Source organism: Zosterops lateralis (genome assembly GCF_965231275.1).
Source record: "Zosterops lateralis genome assembly, chromosome: W".
Lineage (NCBI taxonomy): Eukaryota > Metazoa > Chordata > Aves > Passeriformes > Zosteropidae > Zosterops > Zosterops lateralis.
The window spans coordinates 18,603,720-18,620,054 of record NC_139801.1 but is presented as its reverse complement, the minus strand read 5'-3'; the positions used below and the strand labels follow the sequence as shown (position 1 = coordinate 18,620,054).

The 16,335-nt window shown below is 47.7% G+C and overlaps 1 protein-coding gene across 1 annotated transcript in view; it reads left to right on the top strand.

The window, feature by feature from the left end:
- Window positions 1–555: 555 nt before the first annotated feature.
- The window catches only part of LOC310922237 (protein POF1B-like), a gene marked incomplete at both ends in the record, with an annotated part of 23,884 nt that continues 8,104 nt past the window's right edge, over window positions 556–16,335 (top strand). The window contains 4 exons of the mRNA XM_083882695.1: window positions 556–891; window positions 13,960–13,998; window positions 14,394–14,495; window positions 15,567–15,767. Coding sequence (XP_083738821.1) covers window positions 556–891; window positions 13,960–13,998; window positions 14,394–14,495; window positions 15,567–15,767 — 678 coding nt within the window. The remainder of the gene's footprint in view (window positions 892–13,959; window positions 13,999–14,393; window positions 14,496–15,566; window positions 15,768–16,335) is intronic.

Genomic DNA, 16,335 nt, shown 5'->3' with positions numbered 1-16,335 from the left:
GCTTGGAGCAACCTGGCATAGTGGAAAGTGTCCCTGCTCATATCACAGGGTGGAACGGGATGGGCTTAAAGGTCCCTTTCAACCCAAACCGTCCTGGGATGCTCAGATCAGTTGGTCACAGAAGGCAGCCCATGCTCTGCGGTGCAGGTGCAGGGATGCAGGTACAGAACGTGCTCAGCTTCCTGCGAGCCGGCAAAGGCGACCGCGGCTCCTGCAGGTGGGAAAAGTTCTGTGGCCAAGTTCCTAACCTCCCGCAAAAAGAATATTTAAGTTCATTTGAGCAGCAGATAACTATGGGTTTACACTCCCCCTACACACGTTGTAAAGAGAACAGCAAAGGGCTTTACTAAACAGCGTGAGGCTTTGCTTTTCTCCCAATGCTTGGCGATGTGTCGCTGCGGTGCTGTGCCGGGAACGTGGTCGGTGCGGAGCCCGTTCCGGGCAGGTGTCGGTGCCGGGGCCGGGCCCGGGGCGGGGTCGGGCCGGGGCTCCCCGCCCAAGGCGCGGCCCGCGCAGGTAAAGCCGGAGCGGCTCTGCCGCTGCAGTCCTGCCGCGATGTTCGGGACGCAGCCGCAGCTGCAGCCGCCCGCGCTGCCCCCCCACCTCCCGCAGCAGCACCAGCACCACTACTACCGGCGGCAGCAGCACTACAGCACCCTGCCCGCCCGCCGGGCCTGCCCGGAGCCGCCGCCCTGCTCCGAGCCCCCGCCGTGCCCGGAGCCGCCGCGGCCGCTGCCCTGCCTGGACCCCGCTCCGCACCAGCAGCAGGACGGCGCCGTGGCCTACGACCGGGTGCGCACCTACGGGCTGGGCTGCCGCCGGGTCAGCACCTCCTGCTCCTCCCGGGCTGCCTCGCCGCTGGACTACGGGCACGGCTGCGACCCGCCACAGGTACGGCGGGCACGGACCGGGTCCCGGCTTCCGCTCGGCCCCTCGGGGCTGCTCCCGGACCGGGCCCCGGCTCCTGCCCGGGATGAGGCACCGTCGAAGCCGGAGCCTGGCCCCGGGAGCTGCGGGTGCGCCCGGCGGGGCGGAGGGTCTGAGGGTCGAGCCGGGCTCCCCCAGGGGTAGGATGGGTCCAGCCTCGGCCCCTCCGCTCGCCCCGCTTATTTCCTCCTGTGAAAAAGCCGCTCCCCGCCGTCCCCAGCCTCACCGGGCTGTCCCCAGGCAGGGATGCGGTCGCTGGCAGCGGCCCCAGCGCAGTGTCACCCGTGTCCGCCCAGCGCCGTCACCCTTTTCACCCTTTTAGCGCAGAACGCCGTTTTTGCCGGTTCTGTCACAGCCCAGCAGCAATCTCGCTGCCGGCGCTGCTCCCTTCCCACGCCGGGATGTCACCGCGCGGCTCTGCTGACTTGGGGCTGCTCATGTAAATAGAACACGAAGCCTGCGTGCTTATTAGTTCTCTTTGAATCGGTGATGCTTAGTAAGATCCGCGACTGAGGTGTTGGAGTCGGGCTTGGAAAGCCCTCACAGTGCAGTTCAGCAGGTTTGTTGCGTGTGTATCCAAGGCATGGCTTGAAAGTATCGGTGGAACTTAATGTCATTTTAGCACATGCAACTGGTTTATTAAAACTAGAAACCAATAGCTTAAGAACAGTTTTGACTGCAAAACCAGAAAGGAGATGGGAATTTATTCTCAAACTGTTTTTTTCCTCATACAGCAAAATGCCATTAACATTGATAGGATTGCTCTGCTATACTCAAATGGCAACATACATTTGTTTCAAGATGAACTCTTACTGAATTTTCTTACCCATGTTATATTTACCTGTCAAAAAGAATCTGGGTTAAGACCAATACAAGATCTGAATTCCTTTCAAAGCAGTATTTGCATAGTTTAAGGGTTGCCTTCCTCTCCAGGATGGTTTATGTAAATCCTGGGAGGTGAGTGAGCAGCTGTGCTAATACAAGGACAAGAGGAAACAGCCTCAAGTTGTGCTAGTGGAGGTTTAGGTTGGATATTGGGAAAAATTTCTTCATGGAATGGATGGTTAAATATTGGAATATGATGCCCAGGGAATTGGTGGACTCACCATCCCTGGAAGTGTTCACAAATGTGTGGATGTGGCACTTGAGGACATGGTCGAGTAGTGGCCTTGGCAGTGCTGGAGAATGGACTCGATGATCTCGGTAAGTTTTTCCAGCCTGAACGAGTATGTGATCATAATGGCTTTGTAGGAGTTGGTAATGGCAGAGCCATTCCCTCTGTATCCAAGCTGTTAATCCTCTTTTGCAAGATGTAGGGCAGAAGTGTAAACACAGGTCTCTCACCTCCCAGATAAGTGTTCTGCTCAGCTAGGCTGGATGATAGTCTGAATTGCAGTTAATTAATAAAATATTCATTGGCATAAACATTGCAGTCCCAGGCTTCCTCTGCCTAGATAAGTACGTGAACAAAGATTGCAGACTCAAATGCTGTCACTGCTCTATGGAGGATGTTTAATTTTCAGCATCTGCTGTAGTCACTGAATCCATTACGTCCTGCTGATGAAAACTAATTTCTTGCTGAAGTGTTTTGCTGGACGAGACTTTAAAGACAAGAGGATGTAGCTCAGTCAGGCTCTGTGTGGGTTGCAGTTTCAGTGGTGGAGAAGGAATACAGATTATTAAGAAGTTATTAAAGCAGAAAACAGTAAAAAACAGGGAAGTCAGCTGGGAGGAGGCAGAAGTGGCACGCTCGGTGCTGAATGGGAGTTGCCAGAGAGAAGCCCTGGGAGGGGTGTAAGACATTCCCAAACAGTGGATCAGTTGCCCTTTGAGCCGACTCTGTAGGGCCACATAAAGTGAATAATGGACCGATACCAAACTCACATCTGTGTTTGTTGTAACAGGAGAATTTGGGGTTAGTGTGCTGCTGGTAAAGCAAAGGGCTGTCTTTGAGCAATATTTAATTTGCGTCTGCAGAGCTTGTGTGGATTGACAATAACAGATATATATATCCCTGTTGACACAGTGCTAGTCTTCAGTCATGTGGCTGGGGTGTGCTCTTGTGTTTATGTACACTTGTAATAAGCTGGAGAGAGGGAGAATTTGAAATTGATGTGTGCACAGAGCACATGTGCTGGTACTTTTTGTGGTTCAGGATTCAGGGTTTTTTTTACTTTCTTGGTGTAACTGTTTTCTCCTTGGAGTAATTCACAGCAAATTTTGCTCTGCTTGATCTAAATGAGAACTGTTTGGAATGAATTCCCTTCCAGTGTGGCTTATGTGTATGAATCCCTTCTCCATGGTCATGAAAAGATAATTTATGAAGTGGCACATATAAAATGTTTGCAGAGGGCAGAACCCTGACAGGCTTTGAAGAGGTTCTCTGTCCATGTGAGGAATTTTGGGAATCAGGTGTTCGTGTGGCTGGGCTCAGTTCTGTGATGTGCAAAGGGCTCTCATGAAAATGGCGTGATGTTAACTAGCTTTAGGGTTGGTCTATGTTGTAACAGTCTCAAACACAGCCTGCCATTTCCTCATTTCACCTGCCAACTGGAACTCATAAATTATGAGCAGATGACTGGATTGCTTGTAATTAGCAAGACATTGTGTTGTGGATAAAGGCCTTTGACATAAATGAAATTCTCACTTTAATCTCTGGGTTGGCTGAAGCCATGGGTAACCTGTTGAAATAAAGAAAAAAGGGCTGGACTGATTGCTTCTACATAAAATTGGCACACAGTAAGGATAAATCTATCAAATTCCTATTGTAAAATTAAAAAATCTTATTAAAAATCTTAAAGACTACCAAAATATTCATAGGCGTTTTAGTGTTACCTTTTAAAATTCTCCTTATAAGCCCCATGGCAGGGAGTTGGAATGGGAAGAACTTTAAAGTCCCTTCCAACCCAAACCATTCTGTGATTCTGTAAAACAGACCCAGACTGTCTGGTCAGGCTGTCATAAATCCCAAACCCAGTCATGCCACTGAAGCCCACAACAGCACTGGGCTTTCCCCTTGGAATCCCACCTTCCCCTTCCTTCTCCCAGTTAGAAAATGCTGCATTTCCAAACTGCATCTTCTGACTGCTTGGAGAGAGTAGGCTGAGCTATACCCCTTGGGAATGCTGGAAAATGGAAACAGCCCGAGATCCCTTTCCATGGCAGTGTCCCCACAGCTGAGAGACAGCTGCAGAGGCCTTGGAGGTGGCACCTCCTTGTGCAGAGCCTGAGCTGTGTGGGCAATCCAGGCTGGCACAGACACAGTGTTTCTGCCTCTTGGTCCCCTCCCAGCCTGTGCTAGTCCAGCCTGCTTGGCTGGAATGGGAGAAAGGGCGGGCAAATCTGTTTGTAAAGCAGTTCTTTGAAAATGAAAGAGTTTCGGTATCTCAAAAAGAAACATCATTTTATCCAGGCAAAACATTCTTAGATTCTGTATAATATTGCATATACAATGAGACTGTCCTTGTAAATATTATAAAGGTCTGTTTCAACTTAAAATGCTCCAGACTCTTCCATTGTGAGTTTATTCCTCTGAAACACCCTGGATGTGTTAGCCTCTCTAGACTTTGAGTTAGTCCTGGCACGTTTGTCCAACCTTTCAGTGAATTCCAAGGCTGTTGTTTGATGTCACACAATGGCCATGTGTTGTCCTTGTGCTGGAATTGAGTACTCCCTGTTGTCCCACAGCTCTCTGATGTCACAGCTCTGTGTGCTGCGGCATGGGCACCAGGCTCGGGCTGTGCCTGCTCTGAGACCAGGCTGAAGCAAGGGGCAGTGGCCATTCCTTTGCTGAGTATTTCACTTTTTGGTTCCAGTTCTGCAGGTGTCAGTGGTGCAGGATTGGGCTGCATGTTCCACTTCTCTGTGCTGTCTCTTCTCTGTGTTGTGTCCCCAGAGTCCTGCTGGCACTGCTGGCACATGGAGTGGCAGCAGTGCTGAGCAGCTCCCCAAGTTTCTGCAACGGTTTTAATTTTGAAATTTCTTAATTACTCTGACTGCTGCAAAAACAGTTTCTTTTCTACTTTTGTTTCTCTTTCCTGATGCTGTCGTGATTCACTCTTGGGAGGTTTGGAAAACTGCTCCAGGCTTCCTAAACTATGCAACAGTTGACAGGAAACCTGACCTACTTCAGAGCTGCTCTCGCCTGGCTGAGAATGTGTCTGAGACTGAACTGCAGTAGCATAAACATTCCCCTGGTTTTGGGGAAGAAATGATTCATCATGAAAATTGGAGGTTTGTGCTGTGAGAGAGAATAAACAGTATGCTGCAAACTGACAAATTGCCCAGTCCTTAGATTGGGTTCAGTGGGAACTCTAATTGTTTGGGTAAAGACCCGGATGTGAAGAGTTGAAGCAGTGTGTGATTTGTTAGAACTGGGTGGAGGACAGTGTCTGCAATTGCTTCTAGACAGTGCTGGGGCAAAACCTGAAGAAATCTATTTGAAAACAAAGCTGCTGCCAGGGACAGTTTTTTGTAATTTAAAGAGGCACATCGCATTTTTCATTCAGGAATGTGCAGATGCTCTATGTGGGCATCATTCCCATAGGTGGCAGTTGTGGAGTTGTGTGCACTGGATGTGACCCAGTGAGTTGTTGGGCAGCTCCTCTACCTGTTCTCTTCTGAGTTTAAGCAAAATCTGAATTTTTATGCCTTGGTGAAACAAAAAGAATATGATGCATCTCCATTTACACCAGCTGAGTTTGATGTGCAACGTTGTTATGAATAAAAATGGGCAGAGATAATATTAATCTCTTTAAAATGCCTTTATTAATCAGCTCTTATGATGGTTGCTCGAGGGGGTTTTGGCCGCCCGTGCGCCGTGGAGGAGGAGAGTCTTTATCAGCTCTGCTGCAGAGAGTTCAACAGAGCTGGAGAACCCGCCTCTCGCCGGGAGTAATCTCAAAGTTCTTAGTTTCTTTTGTTTTCTTCGGGGGTCTCATTTCTGGTTTGGCACTTTTAAGTTACAGCTAGTAAGAAAAACTGGAGAAATCAGTTCTCTCGATACTTTAGGGTCTACACGGCCTAACATTGGTTTTTGTGTGTTTTAATTTTACTTAGTTTTATTTTATAAGGGGTTTCTGGTGTTAAAAGGGGTCCCGAGATGCACTTCGGGGTCTTTGATTTACATGCGGGGGTTGGCTTTTGGGCTTGTGGACGCGCCATCCAGCAGCAGCGGCTGGCCGCGGGCGGGCTGAGCCACGTGCGGGCTTTGGGGTTTTTCTGCGACTGGACTCAAGCCGGGCGGGCGGCTGCTTGGCGGCTGGAGCCACGCCGGGGGAAGGCGGCTCCGCGGGGGCTGGAATTCCCTGTGCCGGGCTTGGGGGGGAGCGGCCGGCCCCTCTTTCTCCCGCTCCGGCGGCGGCAGTGCTGGGCGGGGGTCGCCCGTGCCGGGCTTGGGGGGAGCGGCCGGCCCCTCTTTCTCCCGCTCCGGCAGCGGCAGTGCTGGGCGGGGGTCGCCCGTGCTGGGCTTGGGGGGGAGCGGCCGGCCCCTCTCTCTCAGTCGCGGCGGCTGCGGGCTGCCGGGGTCTCTGCGGTGGGCAGCACTGGGCCCGGCAGTCTTGGGGACACTGGGAGCTAGCTCCGCGGTGCCACGGGGGAACGGCCGGCTCCTCTCTCTCTTTCACTTTGGCGGCGGTAGCGCCGGCCGCTCCGGCGTGGGGGGGGGCGGGGAGCTCGCAGTGCTGGGCTTCTTTGAATGGAGTTCTTGAGGTTTGTTTTTAAGGTGGTCTGAGGTCTGGGGGGTGCAGACTCCCCCTCTTTCAGGGCGGCAGGCAGCCCACTTTTGGGGTCTGGGGGAGGGGCCTGCGGGCGGTTTCCAAGCGACCAGGCAACTCCCCCTTCACTGCCCCCCCCCCCCTTCCCTCTCTAGGGGGGGGCACGGAGGTGGCTTTTTACAAAATAAACATTTAAGATATTAATACACTTATTATATGACAATTAAAGGTTTCAGTTTTCCAAATTTCATTTTTTTCAATATCCCTCATCTTTCCTTTTGATCAGGTTTTTTTAACCTGCATCAACTTATTTAGGGTAATATATTTTTTTGGTGACTTTTGATACTGATTATAGATTTTTTCTGCTTTATCAAGTGTTTTTGTACTAGAGGTTAGTTCTAGTACGCTTGCAGGCTTTTTGGGGCCGAGTTTTAGAATTTGAAGACTTGTCTGTATGGTGGAGGTTATAATTCGAATAAAGAGGAAAATTATAATTACACTTAAGATTATAAATTCAGTTTTTTCCCACCAGGCTTTCTCTAGGGGTTTAAAATTGTTCCACCAATTGACATTGACTTTTTTCTTTTTGGGATTTTTTTTGGTTTTTGTTTTGGAACAGTATTGTGATAAATTAAACTTTTCACATAGGTTACCTTCATTTGCTAGTAAATAGTTTACAACTAATTTTATTTGGTTCATCTCTGCTTTTGTTTGGGCTATTTGATGGCTCATATGATTTAGGGTTAAGACTGTTCTATTCTTTATTTTTTTTTTTAATAATGCCTGCGATTGAATAGTCTGATTTAACATATCTATGAGGGTTTTGTCCTTCCAGGATTTATTTTGTGTCCAGGTGGTTGACTTATATATTTTTTTGGTTCTTTTTGGGGTCTCAACTTCACTGGTCCAAGTTTGGACTTTGCTCATATCAATCACAGCTTGGTTTTGTTTTGTTATTTTTTGCTTAATTTTTGGGGCTTTTTTTGAGGTGCTTTTGGTGTTAAAAGGAATCTGAATTTGGGCTACATTTTTGACTACTAAGGACTTTTTGTAGCTTATTCTTTTTATCAAACTAATAACCAAATTTTTACTGAGAGGTTTGCCTAGCCAAAACCATTCTCTTATAGAGCACTCTCCAGTTAAGCCTTGCTCAAAGGTGGCAGTATTTTTTATGACTAATTGTTTTTTCTCATCTTGACAGGTTGAGAGTTGCAGATCAGCAAAGCAAGTGTGGTTTGGGTTGATATAAACTTCTATTGAGGACTTTGAGTTCTTCTCATCATTGATGAGGGAATGCCTCTCTGAACCAGCTCCTCTTATGGGTCTACTCATCACCCAGACTATTATTAGTCCTCCCAAGAGTCCAGTATGAACCTTTCTCATTTTTTTTGGTCTCACCTGGGCTTGCCTCTTGGTTTCAGGAGCTTTCTGGGTTCAGTTTCCAGAGTTTTTTTTTCTCTTGCACTTTCACACTTGGCTGTTAACTTTTAGGTAGCTTTCTTGGGGTATGCTCTATGAGAGATTTCTAAATTTTTGTAGTAATTTTCTCAATAATTTATACTAATTCAAGACAACAAACAATCCCACAACTTTTGTGATTGATATGCGCTCTCAGAAACAACATTACAATAATAACAACAAACTTTTAACAACAATATTACAACCAACAATACTAACAGTAAAAAAGAAGAAAACAAAACAAAACTAAAAAATTTCCTGTAAGCAGTATGTAGTTCTTTTTCACTGAGTTTTTGGGTTTTTCTTGAAAGTTATTTTTAAAGGATCTGTCTGTGAAACAACTGTCCACTGGGGATGTTTTCTTGGAAGATCTGGGCTGGGCAGATTGTTCGGAGCTGGCACTGGTCCTTTCACTCTGGTAACATGGATCCAGCCTTTTTCCTGTGTTCGGACTGCGGTATGGGTGGTTAGCAGCACCTGGAAAGGACCTTCATATTTTGGGGTCAATGGAGTAAGGGGAGACGTTTGGGGATTTTTGGATTTTGGTTTTTTCTTTCTTGGTAACCTCCTGGGTAAGGGGGTTAACAAGAATGGAAGTTTAAACATCATTTTATAAGGGGAAGCTCTTATGTTAGATTGGGGCCAGGTTTTAATTTACAGAAGAACTAGAGGCAAACAAACAGCTGAGCCAATTTAGCTGTGTTTCTTTTATTAATTTGGTTTACACAATTTTGAAAGTCATACATTTTATGACTTTTCAAGTTTCATCATCTTCCTCTTTTAATATACTTTTTAATGTATCTTTTTCTCTCTTGATTGCCTCATCAAATGATATCTTTTGGCAATCTCTTTTTAGGTGCCCTATTCTTTCACAATAGAAACACTTCCGAGTTTCTCCTTGTCTTCTAGGGGTCACCCAAGGTAGTAGATTATTTCTTTGCTCTCTAACTGGCTTCCTATCCTCTCGGTGGGGTGAACTTTGGTTGGATACACTTTCTCTAGCTACAGCTACCATGATTTTTCCCTTTGTTATGGTTTTTTCTTCTTCCCTTCTTAAATAGACTTTTAAGGCTTCTCTTAACAAGTCATTTATTCCTCTATCTTGCCAGTCTTCCATCTTTTCTAATTTTCTTCTAATATCTGGCCAGGACTTGGTAACAAACTGCGTTTTAAGTAACACTTGGCCTTCAGGGCTTTCTGGGACAATATTAGAATATACTCGGAAATTTTGCTTAATTCTGCTCAGCCAAGTGGCTGGGGTCTCATCTTTTCCTTGCATACTGTCAAATGCAAGTTTTGAGTTATTGCTTCTGGGGACTGACTCTTTAATTCCTTTGATTATCAAATTTCGATAATCATCCATATTTCTCCTGTCTTCTTCCCTATTTGGATTCCACTTTGGATCACTCACTGGCAGTTTATGTTCCCCTGGGGGCCCTATTCTATTCTCCCTTTCCCAAATCCATATCCCTGCTGTTTGAATCATTCTTATCTCCTCGGGGCTAAATAAAATTCTGAATATAGAATTTATTTCCACCCACGTGAAAGTATTGGGACCCAGGAACTGATCTACCTGTTCAGCCACCCCCACTGGATCTTCTACTAAGTTTCCTAGTTCCTTTTTGAAGTTTCTGACCTCTGAGGCTGTCAGAAGGGCATTTACAAATCCCACCCCTCCAGCAACTCCGCCCATTGGAACTTCTCTTAAAGGAAAAAGCTTAGCTTTTGATCTTGTGTTATAAGAATGTCCCTCTGGATTATTTTCAGGGGGACGCTCTATGCTTGGGGTGGGCAAATTTGGTTCCCAGTTTGCAGGTGGGGCTGGAACCATGGATGGCAAGGGAGAAAAAACACAGCTACTGTTAGGGGAAACTGGGGGTATTTCTGTTGTATAGAAGGGGTTAGTACTGGATGGGGGGAGACTCACCGGAGGGCTGGTTAGGGAGGGAACAAGGGTATTGGAAGGTCTGGTTTGAAGATTAGAGGGAGGAATAGGGGAATTAGTTTGAGGGAGTTGAGGGTGGCTTGGGGCTGAAGGTAGGGGGGAAACCGGGGTTACAGTTTGGGGAAGTTGGAAGGGGTTTCCAGGGGGAACCTGGGGCATATCTGGATAGGCTGGAGGGAGAGGTAAGTAACAAAGTGGATCCCAGATGGGGCCATTCTCTTCTTTATCACTTTTTTCTTTTTTTCCCCTGTAACTTACAAATCTTTATGTTCTCTCTGTTTTTGCTTTGTTCTTCCCAACAAGCAGCATACTGCACTTGTTCTGATTTTCTGTCACCTTGGGCTCTCAGATGCTGATTTAACTGAGCACACATCCAAGGGTCTGTTGTTCCGTGCCATGGCCATTCTCCAGGTAAACTCAGAGTAGGCCATACCTCTATACAATAATGGATCATCTTGATCTTATCTAAATTTCTAGTACTCTCCTCCCTGTCCCACTGTTCTAACATTTTTCCTAGTGGGCTCCCTGGAGGGATGTGTGGTATTTTCTCTTTTTGTGTTTCAGCCTCTCTAGGCCTACTTATCCAAGTACCCATTCTCACTTGGTAACTTTATTCAAATTTCTTGAAAGCTCTTTCACTCACACTCACTCACTCACACTCACTCGTGAGCTCTGGAAGCAGTTTGTATGACCCGCCCTTAGGGCCCCGACCACTGCCACAACCAGCCCCCGGTACCCGTCAATGGCCTCAGCACTCCTGGTGCTTTCGTCACCACCCCAGCCGGTACCCTCTTTCACTCCTGCGCGTCCGGCGTATCCCCGTAAGCAGCCGGCCAACCTGAGCCCAGGGTTCCAGTCACTACTTCTGCCAGGATACACACACACAGCATGCGACTCACTCACTCGTCCTATCGTCAAGTTCCTCGCACGTTGGAACTTCCCTAACTTTCACTCACTGCACCCGGTAGCACCGGCCTTAGATACCCCCGACCGGCTTTACCACTCCGTGTCCGGTAGCATAGAGCTCTTGTCTACCCCCGCCCAACACGACACACTCAAGCCCGGTAGCGTATTTAATCCGACCCCCAACCAATGCACTCTTCACACCTGGTAGCATGCCCCCCTTTTAGCACCCCCGTCCAGTGTGACCGTCCTGTACCCTGTCAGTTACCTCAGCCTGGCCACCCCTCCCCTGGGAGCAGCCCCTGGTAACCTCGGCCAGTACCTCTTGCTCTCCCCACACCCCTGCAGGTCCCTGGGAGCAGCCTCCTAGCCACCCTTTGTCCTGTGTCGGTGTGGTGCGTGCCTCACACACTCGTCCCTGGCCTCCCCGCACACTTGAGGTGACCTGGGTGGTTTGCCCCTACAGGTTTAGGGGAACCTACAGTACCACTTACTCTATGACGTGCCACTCACACTCTATTTAGCCTCCGCACGTCTGGAGGGGGGTCCCCTACACCCCTGGAGACGCCTCTCTCACTCTGTTTCCTTTCGCTTCCTCCTGTTCCTGACCACTCCTCTCGCGAAGAGGTGGAAATGCAGTACTGAGGAGTCCTCACTCGCTTCGGGGGTCCGAGCTGCCGGCCCCCGTGTCACTCACACACACACTCGCCCATCTCCTGCTCCCGCCATCGAGTTTATATTTACCTGGTGCTCCTCAATGGCGCCCCCTTGTGGCTGCCGTGTGTCCCTCGAGGCTGGCGTGCGTTGTCCTTTTTGGTCCAGGAGGCCAGCTGTCCAGGAGGTCCAAGGTGGGCAGTGCCTTCCCGTCTCGGTCCTCTTCTGGGCGTGGCCAATCCCAGATGAGCCCCCAGTTGTTATGAATAAAAATGGGCAGAGATAATATTAATCTCTTTAAAATGCCTTTATTAATCAGCTCTTATGATGGTTGCTCGAGGGGTTTTTGGCCGCCCGTGCGCCGTGGAGGAGGAGATTCTTTATCAGCTCTGCTGCAGAGAGTTCAACAGAGCTGGAGAACCCGCCTCTCGCCGGGAGTAATCTCAAAGTTCTGAGTTTCTTTTGTTTTCTTCGAGGGTCTCATTTCTGGTTTGGCACTTTTAAGTTACAGCTAGTAAGAAAAACTGGAGAAATCAGTTCTCTCGATACTTTAGGGTCTACACGGCCTAACATTGGTTTTTGTGTGTTTTAATTTTACTTAGTTTTATTTTATAAGGGGTTTCTGGTGTTAAAAGGGGTCCCGAGATGCACTTCGGGGTCTTTGATTTACATGCGGGGGTTGGCTTTTGGGCTTGTGGACGCGCCATCCAGCAGCAGCGGCTGGCCGTGGGCGGGCTGAGCCACGTGCGGGCTTTGGGGTTTTTCTGCGACTGGACTCAAGCCGGGCGGGCGGCATGGCGGCTGGAGCCACGCCGGGGGAAGGCGGCTCCGCGGGGGCTGGAATTCCCTGTGCCGGGCTTGGGGGGGAGCGGCCGGCCCCTCTTTCTCCCGCTCCGGCGGCGGCAGTGCTGGGCGGGGGTCGCCCGTGCTGGGCTTGGGGGGGAGCGGCCGGCCCCTCTCTCTCAGTCGCGGCGGCTGCGGGCTGCCGGGGTCTCTGCGGTGGGCAGCGCTGGGCCCGGCAGTCTTGGGGACACTGGGAGCTAGCTCCGCAGTGGCACGGGGGAACGGCCGGCTCCTCTCTCTCTTTCACTTTGGCGGCGGCAGCGCCAGCCGCTCCAGCGTGGGGGGGGGCGGGGAGCTCGCAGTGCTGGGCTTCTTTGAATGGAGTTCTTGAGGTTTGTTTTTAAGGTGGTCTGAGGTCTGGGGGGTGCAGACTCCCCCTCTTTCAGGGCGGCAGGCAGCCCACTTTTGGGGTCTGGGGGAGGGGCCTGCGGGCGGTTTCCAAGCGACCAGGCAACTCCCCCTTCACTGCCCCCCCCCCTTCCCTCTCTAGGGGGGGGCACGGAGGTGGCTTTTTACAAAATAAACATTTAAGATATTAATACACTTATTATATGACAATTAAAGGTTTCAGTTTTCCAAATTTCATTTTTTTCAACGTGAAAAACCGAAAATAAAAGAGATGGACTGGAACAGAGACATGGGATCCAGGAAGCCTCATCCAGCTTTGATTTGTAGCCTGTGCTGCTGCACTTACAGAAAATATGGACTAATTCCCTCAGACCTGCAAAGAGGGGATTGAGAAAAACCCAGGTCTTGAAATGCAGTGTGTCATGGTTTGAAAGCAAAACGAGTGAGAGGCTCCAAGTCAGAAATACAATTTAATAGGAAAAAAATGTAAAAAGGTTAAAAAAAAAAATACAATAACACAAAAGACCACTGACAGAGTCAGAATACAACCTGAGCAGGGTGGTGGAAGCAGTCCAGATGAGGTGCTCTTCCTGAAGCAGTGATCCTGTAGAAAGGTCTGGTAGCTCTGGTCCTCTGGGAATCCAGTAGGTAAGAACTGCTTGTACTGTCCCAAATCCCAGATTATATCCAGGTGAGAATGCTTGGCTCCTCCCCCTGGGCAGAGCATCTCACAATGGGATGATGAGTGTGAAGTGGGTCCTTGATGGCCCATTAAACAGAGATAACTCCTGGAGGGAGTTACCTGTGAGTCATGGGCAAGGCGTTGATGGGCCATTAGCAGAAGACAGCCCAAAGGCAGGGGGCTTGGGAACACTAGAACACTGCCCCACTTGGTATAACAGTTCATGAAGATGGTGATAGAATAAATACTTTGTGTACATCCTACACTACAACCCAGGACACAGTGATGGGTTGTGTTTTGCTGTGCTGCATGTGGACCAATTCCTTTGGGGTGTGAAGGTCCTGGGTTTAAAACATCTCCAGGTGATTGTGGCCAGTGGATCCCAAAGTATTTACATACAGCCAATGTCCATAATCAAATTCCTCTGCCAGAGGTGTTAGAGGTTGAAGTGCAGTAATCTCTGGACCTTTTTTCCTTCCTTGCAGGGCACCATTCGCAGGATCATTATTGAGAACCCGGATCAGGTAGGGAAACTGTGCTGGACTTCCCTCAGCTCCTTCCCCAGCTCCTCCCTGGGGGATGATAAACACTGAGAGCACACAGCTCACACCTCTGAGAGTGAGAGAAGGAATTATGAGGTATTTGAAAACACTGTAGAATGGCCACTCAGGCTCCCGCCTCTCAGCAGTTAAGTCTTTGTTAATCTTGATTAATTACTAACCGTTTTTACTGTATTTATTTCACATAGTCCCTATGCAAGCACAGCCACTTTGTTTCCAAAAAGACATACACTCACATGTTCATATCCTAAAGGACACCTCACATATCTTTAAATTATCTATTATTAGTGAAAATTACCCTAATCCTGAGTTTGCTGTTTGACAAGATTTATGGATGTTTTTATTTATGTATTTTACAGGAGCCATTATCCCCTTTTCTTAGAGGGGCAAATTTCTCTCCTGGAAATAATGTCATCTATGAAAAAACAATAAGAAAATATGAGCTATTAAATCCCCTCCAAGTAAGTTGGATGTTTATATTATCTATTGCAAGAAAAAAATTGAGTTGGTAGCAGGAAATTGATGTTTCTGGGTTGGTTTAGTTCTGAGTTTTTTTTCTTATTTTTGTTAGGAGTAGCTGCCAGCCTGAGAACTGCCTTGTTGTGATCTAGGACACATTCTCAAAGTAAATGAACCAATATTTAAGGAGTGCAGAAGGTGGAATGTTTGCCATATTTTTAAGAATTTATTATTAACTAACAATGAAAACTGCTGTTGTATCTCTAGTACTGTCAGTCTGTATCTGAATAGTGGCTGTGAATTAGTTTCTTGCAGTAGCTTCACAACAGAACAACCAAGATACATTTTTAGAAAAAATAATTAAAAACATAATTTCTTTTTTACTAACTCTTGAAAAAAAAAGTATTTGGCAAACCTGTCTGAAATTTCATCTCACAACTGATGTTTTGTCAGTAGCAAAAATATTGGTCCATTTTATTGCTCTGAAACATTTCCAACAGGAAAAAAAAATTGAAATTTAACATATTTCAGAGTGACTTACCTGAGGTTTTTTTTTAACTTTGTTTTTTAAAATGGAAGTTTTCATGCCCCTCTGGATTTTAGACAGCTGAATTCTCTGTGATAATACAGTCTCTGAAGTGGAAAAGGAAAAAAAAACCCCATAATTATAAATAACAGCTTCTTTCTTTTTGCAGATGATGTACAAAGAAAAGAATAAAAAGTTGTGGAGTTTAGCCCTGGAAACCATAGTTTTATTTCTGGTTTTTGTTACCTGGGCTATGTTTAGATTTAGGTCAAATCAGGAGCATAGTTTTAAAGGAAATTTTCATGTGTAATGGGGCATCCACCTTGGGAAAGGTTTTTTGCCTGTGCTTCTCACTGGCAGCTTCTAAAATTGGAAGGAAAATTGGTGAATTACAATCCTGGAGTATGAAAGTGTGAGGCAAACTCACGTTCAGTTAGGTATAGAAGCAATTTTATTCAGATTATTAAAACATCTGAAACCACCGTCAGCACTGCCAGTCACAGATACATTTCATTCGCTGTTGAGGTTGATGTCCCGCTCCATACAGTGTCCAGCACTAACAGGTCCTTCTCTGTGCCAGGAGAGGCAGTTCCAGATGTGCCCAGCGGAGCAGTGCCCTCAGTGCCCGCCGGTGGCGGTCACCCAGCAGTGCCAGCAGACACAGACGGGCTCTCCCTGTGAGTTGTGCCCAGGCAGCGACGAGTGCTGGGGACGCCCCATCAGGAAGGGCACAGCGCCCCTTGAGCTGGTGAGGGCTCCACGCTTTGTTCTCGGTGCAGTTTGTTCTTAGGCAGAGACACAACTCTGGGAATGAGCGGTTTTATGGCTCGCAGCCTCCAGAGGTTTGTGTTGGACTATCAGCACTGCACCCTTGTCACTAAGCAGGGCCTGTGTGTCTGTCTGGGACTGTCCAAGGTTTTCTCATGTGCTGTTGGGGAGGAAAGGCTGTTTGAGGAATTGTATTTCTCGTTGTCACAGACCTGTGCTCAGGTGTGCACTGACTGAGATCAGCCCATGGTGTTGTTATAAACGAATCAGCCAATTTAATAATTAAAGAGAATTTATTAGATAATCAAAGTATAAGTTTTGAAAAAGCCACAAACAAAACAGTGCCGAGCCTGGCAATCGACACTGGGTGAACCAGATTCAGACTCTATCGCTCCAAATCCCTGTGGTTCACCAGTCCTGCTTTCGCAGGGTCTTGTTTTATACATTTTTCGGCTGAGCGGGGGACTCTTCTCGCTCCTCTCCTTGATCTTATCCTTTTAGCATGTTCATGTATTTTTCTTTTCTTGCTGCCGGTCTGACGAAAAGTT